This window comes from Hypanus sabinus, chromosome 13 (assembly GCF_030144855.1).
Source record: "Hypanus sabinus isolate sHypSab1 chromosome 13, sHypSab1.hap1, whole genome shotgun sequence".
NCBI lineage: Eukaryota > Metazoa > Chordata > Chondrichthyes > Myliobatiformes > Dasyatidae > Hypanus > Hypanus sabinus.
In genome coordinates this window covers 89618022-89632210 of record NC_082718.1, presented here as the reverse complement: position 1 = coordinate 89632210, position 14189 = coordinate 89618022, and the positions used below count along the sequence as shown (strand labels likewise).

The 14189-nt window shown below is 42.9% G+C and overlaps 1 protein-coding gene across 8 annotated transcripts in view; it reads left to right on the top strand.

The window, feature by feature from the left end:
• Positions 1-1191: 1191 nt before the first annotated feature.
• The window catches only part of cux2b (cut-like homeobox 2b), a 362613-nt gene continuing 349615 nt past the window's right edge, over positions 1192-14189 (top strand). For 3 of the 8 annotated variants that reach the window (XM_059988140.1, XM_059988138.1, XM_059988137.1), the window contains exon 1: positions 1901-2610. In XM_059988140.1, the coding sequence (XP_059844123.1) occupies positions 2548-2610 (63 nt within the window). In that variant the 5' untranslated portion in view covers positions 1901-2547. Of the gene's footprint in view, positions 2611-3970; positions 4123-4182; positions 4202-5376; positions 5413-14189 lie in introns of those variants that run through there. The other 5 variants (XM_059988147.1, XM_059988145.1, XM_059988142.1 and 2 more) reach the window with 5 other exon arrangements.

Sequence of the window (14189 nt, the reverse complement as noted above, 5' to 3'; positions counted from 1 at the left end):
GGATAAGTATATGGAGAGCTATAATAGCTTAAATAGAGAGCTATAGGAAGCCTAGTAATTTCTAAGGTAGGGACATGTTTGGCACAACTTTGTGGGTCGAAGGGCCTGTATTGAGCTGTAGGTTTTCTATGTTTCTATTTCTTCCCCCCCCCCAGGAGTTTACTCCTGAAACCTTCCCCATGAGTGGGTAAGCCAGCAGAGGTCTGAAATCAGAGTTTTCCTTCTCCTAGATGAGCTGTCAACCATGGCTAACGAGCCTTGTCTGCCTGAAGCGACTAGTTTTAAGACGCCGGTAAACCTTCGCCCTTTCACCTGTTGGCAGAAACTGTTCCACCGGGCTCAGTAGCCAAACCACTCAGGAAGACCGGGAGCCGGAGACAGGCGATTTGAGGTGCGTGCCATTGGTAGTGGGAGCTTGTTCCCATTACTACCGACCCCCTCCACCACTATCACAACCTTAAGGAACCTGTGACTCTAGTAGGACACATAAAATAAAAACAAAATGCTGTAAATACTCAACAGGCCAAGCAGCATCTGTGGAGAGAGAAACTTACATAATATTTTCAAACAATCCATCAAGAGTATCTGTTCTTGGTTTTGAATCTATGGTATCTAGTTGGAACAGAAGTCCTATTTTAGATTTTTGACGTGGAGGGGTCCACATTGTTGATTTGGGATGGGGAAGGTAAGGGGGATGGGGGGGGTCAACCAATTCCCTTGGGCCAAATCTGTTAGTGGGGTGACTGTATGTATGGCTTTATCTGCTTAACACAACACAGCAGTCACAATGCATCAGCCGCCGCACGCCTGTAACTGCAGACACGTCACTTTCATTATTTACCCACGTGAAGAAAACTGAGCAAGCCAGAACATTTTAATGCGGTGTTTATCAGCCTCTGGAAAAGATTGAAATTTAATTTGCTGACTTTACGTATTTCAAAATGTACGAAGTGAAGTTAGCTGCTAAAATAAACAAAAACGCCTCGAATATCAATACAGTACAATATTGATAGAATGGCTTATTAAATTCAGAGTTTAAAATAATCATAAAAAAATTATGGAGCCTCTCAAGGGGTTTATTTCTGAAATGCATCAAAACATTTTTTACTACAATAGATTATCTCGAAAGTGAATAAAACGTGTTCCAAAATTAAGCAGGGTATATCAGATAAGTAGAAAAACGTTTTAAAGAAACGTGCCGTTCCCCTCCCCTTGAAAACCTCTGGCAGCATGTGGGCGGGAGGGGGAGGAGACCTGAGAGCGCCATTTAAAGGGGGAGGGTGAACTTCTAAAGTCTTGCCTCTATCCTTCCTGGATCTGCGTCTTACACAACAGATTAATCGCCTCGCAGAAAGTTAAACCGTTGATGATTAAAGTCTGCGTTTTGCGCCCCCCGTCTAAACGCGGGCAGGCGGAGTGAGCGACGTTGTCGCTGTTGCCTTCGGCTCAACGCCGGTGCCACTTCGCTCGCAGTTCCAGCGCACAGGCAGATCGGAAACCTCCTGCACGGAACGGGATTGCTCCTTAAATTCCCGACGAGACTGCGAGAGCCCGGGTGGGGGGCAGCGGTAACGCCTGGGTGGTCCGTGATATAACACCGGCTGACTGATCGATGTCGGTGGCGCTGCCCAAGGCAATTTGCAGCCTTTAAGGTCGCCGCCTCAGAAACTAAAGTGCCCCCCCCCAAGAAATTGCACACATCAGTAATCAGCGATTGCTGGCTGCCTCTTTATTACCTATAGTGTTTCACTACGTCGCCCCTCCTTAAAAATGTATTAAAAGTAAAAACAAACTTAGACATTTGCCGAGGACTCTACTCTTTCCCAGACAGTTGAAGATTACTAAAGCCAGAAGTTAGTCGCTCGGTATCCCGGGGGAGTTAACTGCCTCAGCCCCTTTGTGGGAAGATTAGACGTTGTGATAAAGTTATCCATTCCCAATAAAAATTCTCTACCGCTCCACTCGATTAGATAATCACGGGTCCCTTTAAAGCACCCTCATTTAAATCTAATCGGTTTATTATTATTATTTTATAGCAATAATTCTTTGCAAACTGCAATAGGGAAAACTCCTACCGAAAGTTGTATCATTGCTATCGCAAGCGGGACCCTGCAGTCGGAACGTATTTTGTACACAGCAACTGGGATTGATAAGTTAAACATCAGAACATTGCATATGTCAATGGATTAAAAAAAACTCTGTAGTCTCCCTCCTCCCGTGTGTAATATTGGAGAAAGTGCTGTAATTTGCTCAGATTCTTTACATGGCCCGCCCACTGATAATTGTTCACTTTGCTGGATAATAATCTGATCAAAATCAAGTGCATTCTCTGCGAGAAAATTAAAGTGAAGTTCAACAAAGATAAAAGCCAGGAAGAGTTCCCTTTAAACAGATGGCCCGGGAGCTGGGCGCCCGAGCCCCTGTGCTGGTCACTGTGTAGTTTCCTTGCATTTCTATCAAGTGGCCAGTTGAAGCGGGAATCCAGCCCGGATATTTAGTAGAGCCGAAGGAAAATAAAGAGAAAATATCGCTTCAATATCCCCCAAGATGGCCGCCAATGTGGGATCGATGTTTCAATATTGGAAGAAATTGGATCTGCGGCGGCTGCAGGTTAGTGAGGGGAGAGCCGGCTCCCCGCGGGCGGAGAACGGGACAAGTGCCCGCCGTACCGACCGCGGCCTGGAGCTTTTCGCGCGGTACTTTTGCGGGCAGAAACTCAAGGCTTCCGATTGATACGTATTAGAAATTGATCTCTGCCTTTGTTCAGTTCAATCATCGATCAGCAGCGCCGCTAACATGGTGCTGCTCTCGGGCTGAGCACCGCTCCTGCCGGCCACTGAGCGAGACCCCCTATCCCCCCCAGCACACACACATCGCGAGTGGTCCGTGCAGTCTGCGCGGGGTCTTCGGCTTGTTATGTTTAGGGAAATAGCTTTTTAAATAAATAGGGCAGGCGGATCATTCAATGGCTCTCAATTGGATTGTAGAAATTAGCCCTGCTACCGTCTGGCGTGCTCGGTATAGTCGCGGTTTACTGACTACCAGCTCTGGCTTGGTTTGTTCCAACGTAGATCAGGAAAATTAATCGCTTGGGCTATATTTCCTAAATGTTGTTAACTTTTTTCCCCCCACCGCTTCTATTTACGGTTTAACCACGCTAGCTACATACGCCGGAATGCACTTTCATTCGCAGTTCATCCGCAGTATCGCAGTGGCCATTCGCTCATATGGAACTTGTGTGGCGGATTAATTAGATAACTTTTGTCTTTAGTGAACGGTTATTTTTCCTCTTCCCCCCCCCCCCCCGATGGACCGCAGTTGCCACGAGAAACGAGGAAATCGGCGAAACTAAAGAGCAGTTAGGGACGTTTTAATGTCGCAGCCACTTGTGTTTTTGTAATGTTTGCCGAAGACACGGTCTTCTGGCTAATTTTAGATTTCAAGTGTTCCGGTTCGAGTCAACGCAAGTTAGGCAGCAGGCAATTGTCTCTCTTGCCATGTAACTGTCTGCGGTATTGAGCAGTTCATCTTGGCTGTATAATTTTATTCGGTTTCTAATGTTTTGTAAATCAAAGACCCTGGCACTCCGAGATACCAACACTCAGTATGATTGATGTCTTGCAGCATAGGAAATGACAAGTCCATTTCAAACGAAAGGGAAAGGCTGGGGGGGCGGGGGTGATGGAGAAGAGTTTACAAGGAGGGAATACAATATTGCCTTGGGTTTACCTGAAGTTCCTACCATGGGGGTAAGGGTGTGGAGGGGAGTTTATTTTAATTTGGGCTGGAGTTGCCGGATGCAGATTGGTGGTCTTCCTATCTGCGCCCCCTCCCCCTAGCTGTTTGCTGCTGTCTTGTTTCATTGGGATGTTATGAATGTGTTGGGAGCTGTGAAGTGAGCAGTCGTGTCGCCCTGGTCAGAGCGGATCTGCTGGCGCCGCCCCTAGACCGGGGAGATGGAAGGTGACCTTGCCAGTCTGCTGCCCTCTCTGAAAGCGAGCCTGTGAGCCTCCAAATTCTTCTGTTTGTTTGAGAATCACATGTCTGTCGAGTTGGAGAGATTGTTTATCCAGACAGCAGGTGAACTGAGAACGACTGATGCGACCATCATCAATTCGGAGTGTAGGTTTGAATCTGTTTCTAGTTGCTGTCGAACCGGTGGGCTCCTTCCACCCCCACCCTCCCGGTTTTCTAAATTTGGGTGAGTCACGTCAGTAAGTGAAAACTGAGGACATTCGAGAAGTGAGAATCGCAGAATTTAATGTCTTTTTCACAGATTAATTAATAATTTGCAAGTAACTATTTTTGATTCCTACCCCCTGCCCTGAAAAGTATTTTAAGATGCTTTTTTTCCTCACCAGCGGTTCTAACACATTAAAATAACTTCAGTAAGTTCAAGTTTCAGCAGCTTCCAATAGCTTTTTTTTAAAAAAGAAAAGAATTTTGGAGGGAATTATTTCTCAGGGAGGAATTGAAGATTCTACAAACACCAAAATACTTCAGAAGTGAAATGCACAATTCTGCAGCTTCATAACTTTTAAATCTCTGCTCACATTTATCTTTTTAAAGTCAGTAGACTCTTTCCATTTGCCGCCTTTCCTTACTACTCTTCCTCCTCTCTCTCCCCCCCCCCCCTTAAAGAGGCGATCATTATTAGGATGTCATTCTGTGGAGTGTTACAAGCGGGCATTTTGATGAAGGGGGCATCACAGTTAGGCTGGTCACGTCCAGTTGTCCTTACCAGCCGTAGCTCCTGCATGATGGTCATGAGTGGGGGAATGCTGGCCGTCATTTTGTGTGTGTGTGTGTGTTTTTTTTGTGTAAACCTTGGAGACAATACACCAGTTGCAGCGTACCTATTCTTGAGTGAACTAGACTGGAATATTGCTGCTTGGATCAAGAATGAACCTCATTTATCCAATGTTGTAGTGGAGGAACTCCAGGGGCGTTTGTAAAACTGAATACATTAACCAAGGTGCACAGACTCAAAGTTTTGGGATTATTTTGCCTCATCAACTTAATCATGAAGGGCAACATTGTGTAAGTTGTCTGTGGGCTTCCATTCTAACTGTTAAATTTTCTGACTGCACTGCTGTTTATTATAAGATGAAGTGGGACAACAGTAGTTGCTTGCTGTCTTTATCCCATGTACAAACATTAACATCTGGTGATCACATTGAATGGCGCTGGTTCCTTTTGCATTTCAGTATTTCACTTGTCAGTCTTTAAAACTGCTGATGTTGACTGTGTTGAATGTAACCTTTGGCTAAGTTCCTCTGGTGAGTGGGAGGTCCATTTCTAGAGTAGCAATACATTGCCAGGTAGTGTTGGGAGACTCCTTTGGGGAGAAGTTTGCAGCGAGGCTGATGGAACAGTTTATCTGTGACCAGGATGAGATACTTTTCCTTTCAGGTGATCAGCTCTTCTCTGACTTTGCTTTGTCCTGGGCCCCCTTTCACTGTGTACTGTCAATCTAAATCATTGTCTAAGAAAGGTACCTTTCTTCAAGCTTTTGTTGAGCTTCACCATTTGATGAGTTTGGCATCCAGCATTTATTAGCTGCATCAGATCTACTCCACAGTTGATAGTAAGGAACGCCGAGGATGAGTTCTGGTTTTACAGCTTGCAATTTTGAAATATCACTGACACGATACACGCGGGGGCTATCGTAACGACTGATCTGTTGCAGGACAAGTGATGGATTTTCTTTTCAGTTTGTTACTAGAATTGAAGATGTTTTTGGTAATTTTTCATGAGTAGTAAAATATTTGACTGAATTTGCAAGCGTTAATAAAATGTCAGATTTTTTTCAGTAAAGAAGTTAATGAGTGATGTACAATTCAGAAAGGCAAATGGCAAGATTCTTTTAATCTAATTTCTCCAATTGCCTTTACTAATAAATTGGATTGTCACATAAATGTTGCCAACGTCAGAGCATGGGTTTGGGAAAAGGGAATGATGGGATGGGTTAATCCGATCAGAAGTTAAGACTTTATTTTAAAGAGGGGGCAGTTCTCTGAAGAAAACCTTACTTCTATCTTTCTGACTCGGCCAAAATTTACTGATTTGTGGAAGTGAGAGGCAGCAAATTTGAAATCACCATTTTTAATGAAGTTTTTTAAAAATTCTGAGCGTGTAACCCGATTCTGGACTGAATGTACCTATGTTGATTTTTGAACATTCGTTCATGAGAGGAGTCGGAATGGTTAAGTTTTGTGTCACAGGGAATTGGTGTTGATTTGTGATCTGGTCCAGTTGGACACCCTGGCTCTTCTAGAAAACTTTGTGTGATGAACTACAACTGACATTGTGGCATGAGACCAGCAACCTGAGTTTGCACAAGTGAAGAAATTAAACATTGTGTTTGGAGCAGTGCTACCTTTTTAAAAAGGTAATGCCTAACTTGGTAGAAAGCATTTCACGTGAAGGTTGGCTTTAAAAAATGTACTGAGTGGTAGTCAGAATGGAATTGTGTTGTTTTGCATATCACAAATCTGACCTGATAGGTTCTCTCCATTGCCTAAACAAATCCTGGTAAACCTTGTGCAGAAAGAGGTTTTGTTATTTTGACATCATTATTTTTAAATTTATCTGCTAACTCAATGAGACTTTTTGGTTAGTTTAAATGATATTAATGTTCAGTGGCTATGACGGTTAATAATGGTGTCTATTAAATGATAAGGACATAATATATTCCCCCCCAGTTAGAAAATATTTTTTGATTCTATGTCGTTGTACAATATGCCATTGTGTATGCTGTTACATACTGTGTTCGATGTGTAACAGGAAATTTTGAAATATGTGTGAGTTTCTATTTTGGTGAATATTAAGTACTTTTGGGAAAAGTTACTTTGGACTTTGATATGTAAGCGATGTGGTTTCCACGTATAATATTTTGTAAAGTTGGGACAAGAAAGGGCAAATTTGTATTTCCAAAATGCATTTTGTGAGTGGCCCATTCATAGTATCGAACTGGAATAGCAATGCAGGAAATGTGGGTCGTCATGCGGCTGTGAAGTGAGTGACTAGGTTGTCTTTTGGATGCTAGAGAGAGAGATCTGAGAGATAAAGTATTTTATACCTGTCCTGGAGAGAAGAATGTGCTTTGTTCCAATGTCTCATTGGGAAAGCAGCTTTTTAAAATCTTCAGTATTTCACAAGATCTGGCTAATACTTGTTTGACAGCTTTTGAGTTGGGCGAATCTGCTTGCAGTGAGCTTATGGCTGATGCTAGGAAGGGTATGTGTGTGTGACTGTCTGTTCCACATTTTTACTTGGTTATTTTTTCCTGTCTCCACCTCTGCAGGCATTGCTGCTTTGGGGAGCAGCTTTATTGGAGTATAGAAGTAGCTGGCTTCACTCTAAGGTTCAAAGGTTATATATTATCAAAGTATGTATCCAAATGCAACTGGGATTCTTCTTCTCCAGGTAGCCACGAAATGAGGAAACAACATGAAAGTCATTTAGAGGGAAACGTTAACACCACCCTTCTACTCCCAAACAGCATCCTGATCATTAACTCCCAAACCCCTCCCCTGCACAAAACGGAACAGAAACATCGACCCCCTAACCCCCCCCCCCCCCCACCACCGGCACCACGTACAAAATGGAGCAAGAACTTCGACTCCCAATCCCTTCCTCACCCTGCATTAAAAAAAACTAATAGCATGCCTTAGGAACATCAACCCTCAAACCTTTCCCTTTGCACAACAAAGCAGAAAGATGTTGGCGCAAAGCACAGGATATTAAAAACTATAGGAAAGTCCGCAGTCCATAAACGCAATAGTCCAACCCACAATGGAGAACCACGGTAACATCCTCCCTCATCATTGAAGAGTGAGAGTTGCCACACGAGTGCCGAGAGGCCTACCCACCTACCACAGCAACCTGAGATGTTTTTTGGAGGTGTGTGTGTGTGTGTTAGTATTAAAGTCTGGGGAATGTAGAAGGGAGAGGCTGCGAATCATGATTCAAGTCACACAGCACGTACGTGGAGTTTTTTCCAGCAGGATCCTTCAGTTAATATCAACTAACACCCAACCTGGGATCAAATTCGATGTTTTCCTCCCGGTGTCACGAGAGTGATCGAAACACATAGTCCTCTCTGGTACTTTATGACTCACTTTGGCCTATTGAGTCTACACCAACTTATCAGCCTGCATGTCTTTGGGACTTGGAAGAAAATGGGAGAACTCATGCAAACCCCATACAGCTGCACAGAATAATCAAACACCTGGGCCTGAAACTTGAGCTGTCAATTCCAAGTGATGACATCAATAGATGTAAATTAATACATTAAATACCAATGTGTTGTATTCTAGTAGGTGGCTGGACTAGGGTGAGTGGAACAAATATTATTCACGTGTTGTCTGGGGTGCTGATGATTTTTTTTTAACCAACCAATTCTACAGAAGGTAGCATTGCGCTGTTTTCATCATGTGACCTTTGACATCAACCTGGAATGAGACGGTAACCTTAAGACTTGGGGAAGGAAGCCAGTGGTTTGGAATTTCTTTCAGGAATTACTACGGTATCACATTGCCTTGTAGCACAGGCCAGGTTGAGAATTGGTTGCATGCTTAATCTGAAATATCATGCTCTCAAATTGAATGTCCCCTGTACAGTGCTACCAGGAAGTGTCGTTTTCAGCTGACAAGGGAGGGGTGCTGAATAATGTGTGATTAGATTTAAACCGTTTCAGTCATTTAAAGTAAATTTGCATTTTCATGTGTTGGTGTTGTTGTCATATGTACTAAGATACAGTGAAAAGCTTATACTGGATACCGTTCATACAGATCAAATCGTTCCACAGTGCTTTGAGGTAGAATAAGGTAAAACAATAACAATGTAGAATAAAGTGTAAAAGCTACCGAAAAATGCAGTACAGGTAAACAATAAGCTGTAAGACCATAGCGAGCTAGGGTGTGAAGCTGAGAGTGCCTCTTGCTGTACGAGGTGTCCATTCAAGAGTCTGTTAGCAATGGGATAGAAGCTATCCGTGAGCCTGCTGGTACGTGCTTTCAGGCTTTATGTATCTTCTGCCGGACGGGGAATAGGAAAAGGGAGAATGTCTGGGATAGTCGGGCTTTTTTGATTATGCTGGCTCCTTTACTGAGGCAGTGGGAATTACAGACAAGAGACCATGGGGGAGGCTGATTCCTGTGATGTGCTGAGCTGTCCGCAATTTTCCTGCAAACCTGTTTCCATATCAAACTGATATCATCCAGAGAGAATCCTTCCTGTAATTTATCGATATTTTAAAAAAAAAATTGGTAAGGGTCGACAGACATGTCAGATTTCTTTTAACTCCTGAGGAAGTAGAGGTGCTGTTGGTCTTTCTTGTCCATGATATCGTTGTGGATATCACCATCACCATCACCAGGACAGACTACTGGTGGTGTTTGCACCTAGAAATTTAAAGCTCTCAACCCTCCCAACCTGAGCCATTGATATATGCGGGAACATGTGCACCATCTCCAGTTTTGAAGCCGTGTTTTGTTGATGTTGACTGTTGTCATGTTGCCAAGTTACCTATCTTTCTCTACTCTGCCTCATTATCTGAAATGCGGCCTATTATGGTGGTATCACCTGCAAGCTTGTAGATCAGGGATTCTCAACCTTTTTATGCCATGGACTAATGCCATTAAGCAAGAGGTCTTGAAGCCTGGGTTGGGAGCCCCTGTTATTGATGGAATTAACAGCAGAACCTGGCCACGCAGTCGTGAATATGCAAGGTTAAAATCATTGTGAGCAAAATTTTAAAAACTTTCAATGATTGATTTCTCTTGGAAATTTTGTTAAACATGTAACAAAGTCATTGACAATTGGTTAGGTCAGTTAGTTTACAGTAGAACTGAGAATGTTTCCAGTAGGCAGTAGTTTCACCGTATGAAGAACTTGATTTCCACTTTTATGGCACTGGGGGAAATTTGTCTCCTACACTATCTGGATGTAAGTGTGATTGCCAGTTCTGGACCTCCTTTGGATAGTTTAGTGTTGGTCTCCCCTACGGTGCTGAATTTGAACCCTTTTTTGCTTGAGACCCCTTGTGCTAATAAGGACACATTTTAATTATTGAAGTCAGTGATCAGTAAAGTTTCAGATTTGGCACAGGATTGGTTACTGTTAATCTGCACAAGCAATGCATGTAAAAAGGAAAGCAGAGAGAATAAGTGGACATGTTCAGCTCAATATTTAAAACTACTCTTGACAAGTAACATTTGTGATCAACCAGGGCTCCCAGTCAGCCTCTGTGGTGGCTGTATTGTTACGTTACACTTGCTTGGACTTGGTTTCAGTCGAACTCTGAGAGAGGGAATGCCATGACTTCATCCTTTACCGTTGGACAATCTCCTTGAAAGTTGCCATTGCTGAGGTCCACTGATGGTTCAGGAATTCGTAAACCAGGGTATCTCGATTTGTGCAGCAGAGGCATTGATAGGTGGACCATATCCTAGAATCCTCAAGTTGGTGTTGGCCCACTATTTTTCCAGTGTCTCCCTGCTGGAGTATGGGTGTGGACTAGGTTAGCTACACTAATAAAGGCTTTCCAGAACCAGGTCTACTGTCTGCGTTCATGGATCAGCAGTGACCTGCTGAGGCTTTGGGCAATTGTGAATGTCCAGGCAGTGTGTAGGGGCAGAAGAGGAGCAGATGGGCACATGCATTTGTTTTAGAACATGGAGAGTCACAGTACAATACAGGCTCTTCGATCCACAATCTTGTGCTAACATTTTAACCTACTCTAAGATCAATTCCCTCCTACACGGGCCTCCATTTTCCTATCATCCATGTCCCTAATGTATCTGCCTCCACCATCAGTGCTGGCACTACATTCCACACGCTCACCACTCTTTATTTTAAAAAAAAAACTTGCCTCCGACATCTCCCTTATATTTTCCTCCAATCATCTTAAAAGTATACTGATGCACCATCAATAATTCTCCAAGACGTGAGGCAAGATATCGGCTTTTATTGACTGGAAGAAAGAACAAGCAGCAATTGACCACCATACTACATCCTGGAGACTGAGGGCAGGGCTCAGGCCCCAATTGCCTTTATACCGGGGTCTGAGGGAGGAGCCATGGTCAGTGGGAGGAGCCACAGGAGCAGTCAGCAGGGGGGTGTGTCCAGACAGGTGTATGTAGTTCACCACATATACCCCCCCTCTTATGAGCCAGGCAGCTGGATTTTGTGATTGGAGACGTGCTTGAAACATATGTGTGATTTGCAGCAGGGGCTGTGACATATTTGATTCTGGTTGGAGGGAATCCACTTTAATGTTAGTGTATCCTGCTTGCAATTGGTGTCTATCACCGAACACAGTCGTGCAGAAATAGAAGTGGTGAGGTAGTGCTTATGGGTTCTAGGTCCATTCAGAAATTGGATGAAAGAGGAAGAAGCCATTCTTGAATCATTAAGTGTGTGCCTTTGGGCTTCTGTACCTCCTCTCTGAAGGTAGCAATGAGAACAATGTGTGACCTGGGTGATCGGGAGAGGGGGGGGTGTTAAAGATATCCTGGATGACCCTGGGTAGTACTCATGATGGAGCTGACTAATTTTACAGCTCTGCAGCTTTCTTTGATCCTGTGCAGTAGCCCCCACCCCCCCCCAATACCAGCCAGTAATGGCACTCTCCATCTGTAGAAATTTGTGAATGTTTTAGGTGACGTACCAAATCTCCTCAAACTCCTAATGAAATATAGTCCAGTGTTATTGCTATTTGCACACCATCTAGTAGTTTCTTAAACATCGTCTATACTCGATTCTTTGCATACTGAAGTAAATAATTATCAGGTATGTTGTATTTCCTCTGTCGTATTTGTGATGTCTTAATATCTGCACATTGTTCCCATCGGCTTTTCCAATTTCAAGAATTTTTCTATATTGAATGCCACTTGTAAATCTGTCAAGGTTACGATCGTACTGTCTTGGCAGCGGGAGCACACAGAAGGTTGACAATTTTACATGAGCGTGTGCAATTATGAATGTGAAGAACTTGCAACGTTAAATGTTTGTCGACATTACATTATATTTTTAATACATCCTAGATAAGAACTAATACCAAGATCATCAGATGGAGATTAAATCGTGTCTGCTTATTCTACTCAATTATTCTCTGCTGTCAAGTTCTGCTTCACTTGAAGACATGTCACTCCAGGTCTGACTTCCCTGTTTTGTGTTACAGTGGGAGAATTCCTGGTTGGTTTGTTCTAGTTACTGATTTGCTTGGTCATTTGCATAAAATATTCTTGTTGTCAATTGCCTGTTGAAAATTAAGTTTAATTTGGTATCCAGGTCATTAATGAACAATTAAATGAGAAGTTGAGTCAGCAATAAAGGTCTGTTCCCCTGCCCTCCACAATGCAGTGCTGTGCTTCAGTTTATTTTTGCTTGTTTATAACAGTACTTGGCCCTCTCTGCTCAAAGCAGGCTTCTGAAACATGGAAACATTAAGCAGTGTGGAATTGTAAAAACGAAGCCAACTGTCAAATTGAATTATCAGATGGACTTTTTATCTGAAACTTCTTTAAGGCTGAAAGGAGGAAATAAAAGGAAAATGCATAATGTGAATAAACTGGTGGTGTACACCAAAGTGCGTAGCAAGTTTAGGTATAAAGTGCAAGAACTAATGTCCCAAGGCAGTCCTGCACATGGTACTGGAGGCAGGGACATCAGCAGGATTGGGTACTTTGATTGCAGGAGGTGAAACAGAAACACTGGAAGGTTGTCTAGATCAAAAACAGTACTGGTTTAAGAGACTTCAAACTTTTCGAAAAAAAATTTTTTAACGATACTGCACAGATTAGGCCCTTCCGGTCCTTCAAGCCATGTCTCCCCAGCAACCCCCGACAAACTCAATTAATCCTAACCTAATCATGGGACAATTTACAATGACCAATTGACCTGGGAGGAAACCAGAAAACACACAATTCCACGGGGAGGATGTACAGTGATTCCTTGCAGAGTGGTGCCGGAATTGAACTCTGATCTCTGGGACGTCCCAAGCTGTCCTAGCTTCTGGCTAACTGCTACACTACCATGGCACCCTTTTGACAAAAGTGCAAAAGTTAATTGGTTATTGGTAATTTTCTGCTGATTAGGCTAGGATTAAATAGGGGGAATTGTTGGGCAGCATGTCTTGAAGGGCTGGAAAGGCCTATTCCACCCGATATCTCAATATTAAAAATAAAAGAAACCTGAAGAATTTCATCATCTGTTTTTTTTTCCTTGAGGTGGAAAGCCTGATTAAGTACGCCACCTCTCATCTAAAAATCCATTGGTTGATTGTTCCATAAAGATAATTCTTCCATCTGTCAATATTAAACTTTCCACTATTATTTTCAGATATTCAATTTGTTTTAATTTGCCTACAGTTGTGTTGGAATGCCTTAAACATTTGGGCAGTAGGTTTCTCTTTAATCCTTTGGTAACTTGCCAATGCGTAGCAACTTGTTAGTAATGTCCTGTGCATCACAAATTTTGACCACGAAGGAATTAAAAATCTGCAAAAACAGCTAATTGTGTAAATATGTTGAGGATTCAGTCAGTTGGATCTCTTTCCTAGTTGTCTTCCATATGCATCAGCCTATGACAACAAGCTCAAGGAAGCTTGTTGTCAGGCTTCCAAAGGTGTCCAGTGTCACTTGCATGAGAAGTATCTGTTGGTAACACTTTTGCCTCCTGAATTGGAAGGTTGTGACCTCTGTGTTGCACTCCCGAAGCTTAGACACATAAATAAAATCCATCTGTGTAGTACGGCGGAGTGTCATATGACAGTTGAAAGTAACTTTTTTATCAAAGTACATGTGCCATTATGTACCACCCTGAGATTCATTTCCTTGCAGGCATTCACAGAAAGTAGTAAGTAACAACAGAACCAATGAAAAACAGCACACAAGACAGACAAACCAATGTGTGAAAGACAGCAAACTGCAAATACAAAAAGGGGGGAAAAACATAATACATTTCGATAACATGAAGAGTCCTTGAGGGTGAGTGTACGGGATGAGTACAGGAATTGAGCTTCTGGATTTTGTAGGCACAACCTATTCTCCCCATTGCCCTTATGAAGGGTCTCGGCCTGCAACATTGGCTGTTTACTAGTTTCCATAGATGCTACCTGGCCTGTTGAGTTCCTCCAGCATTTTGTGTGTGTGCTAGTTACTTGGATTTCCAGCATCTGCATA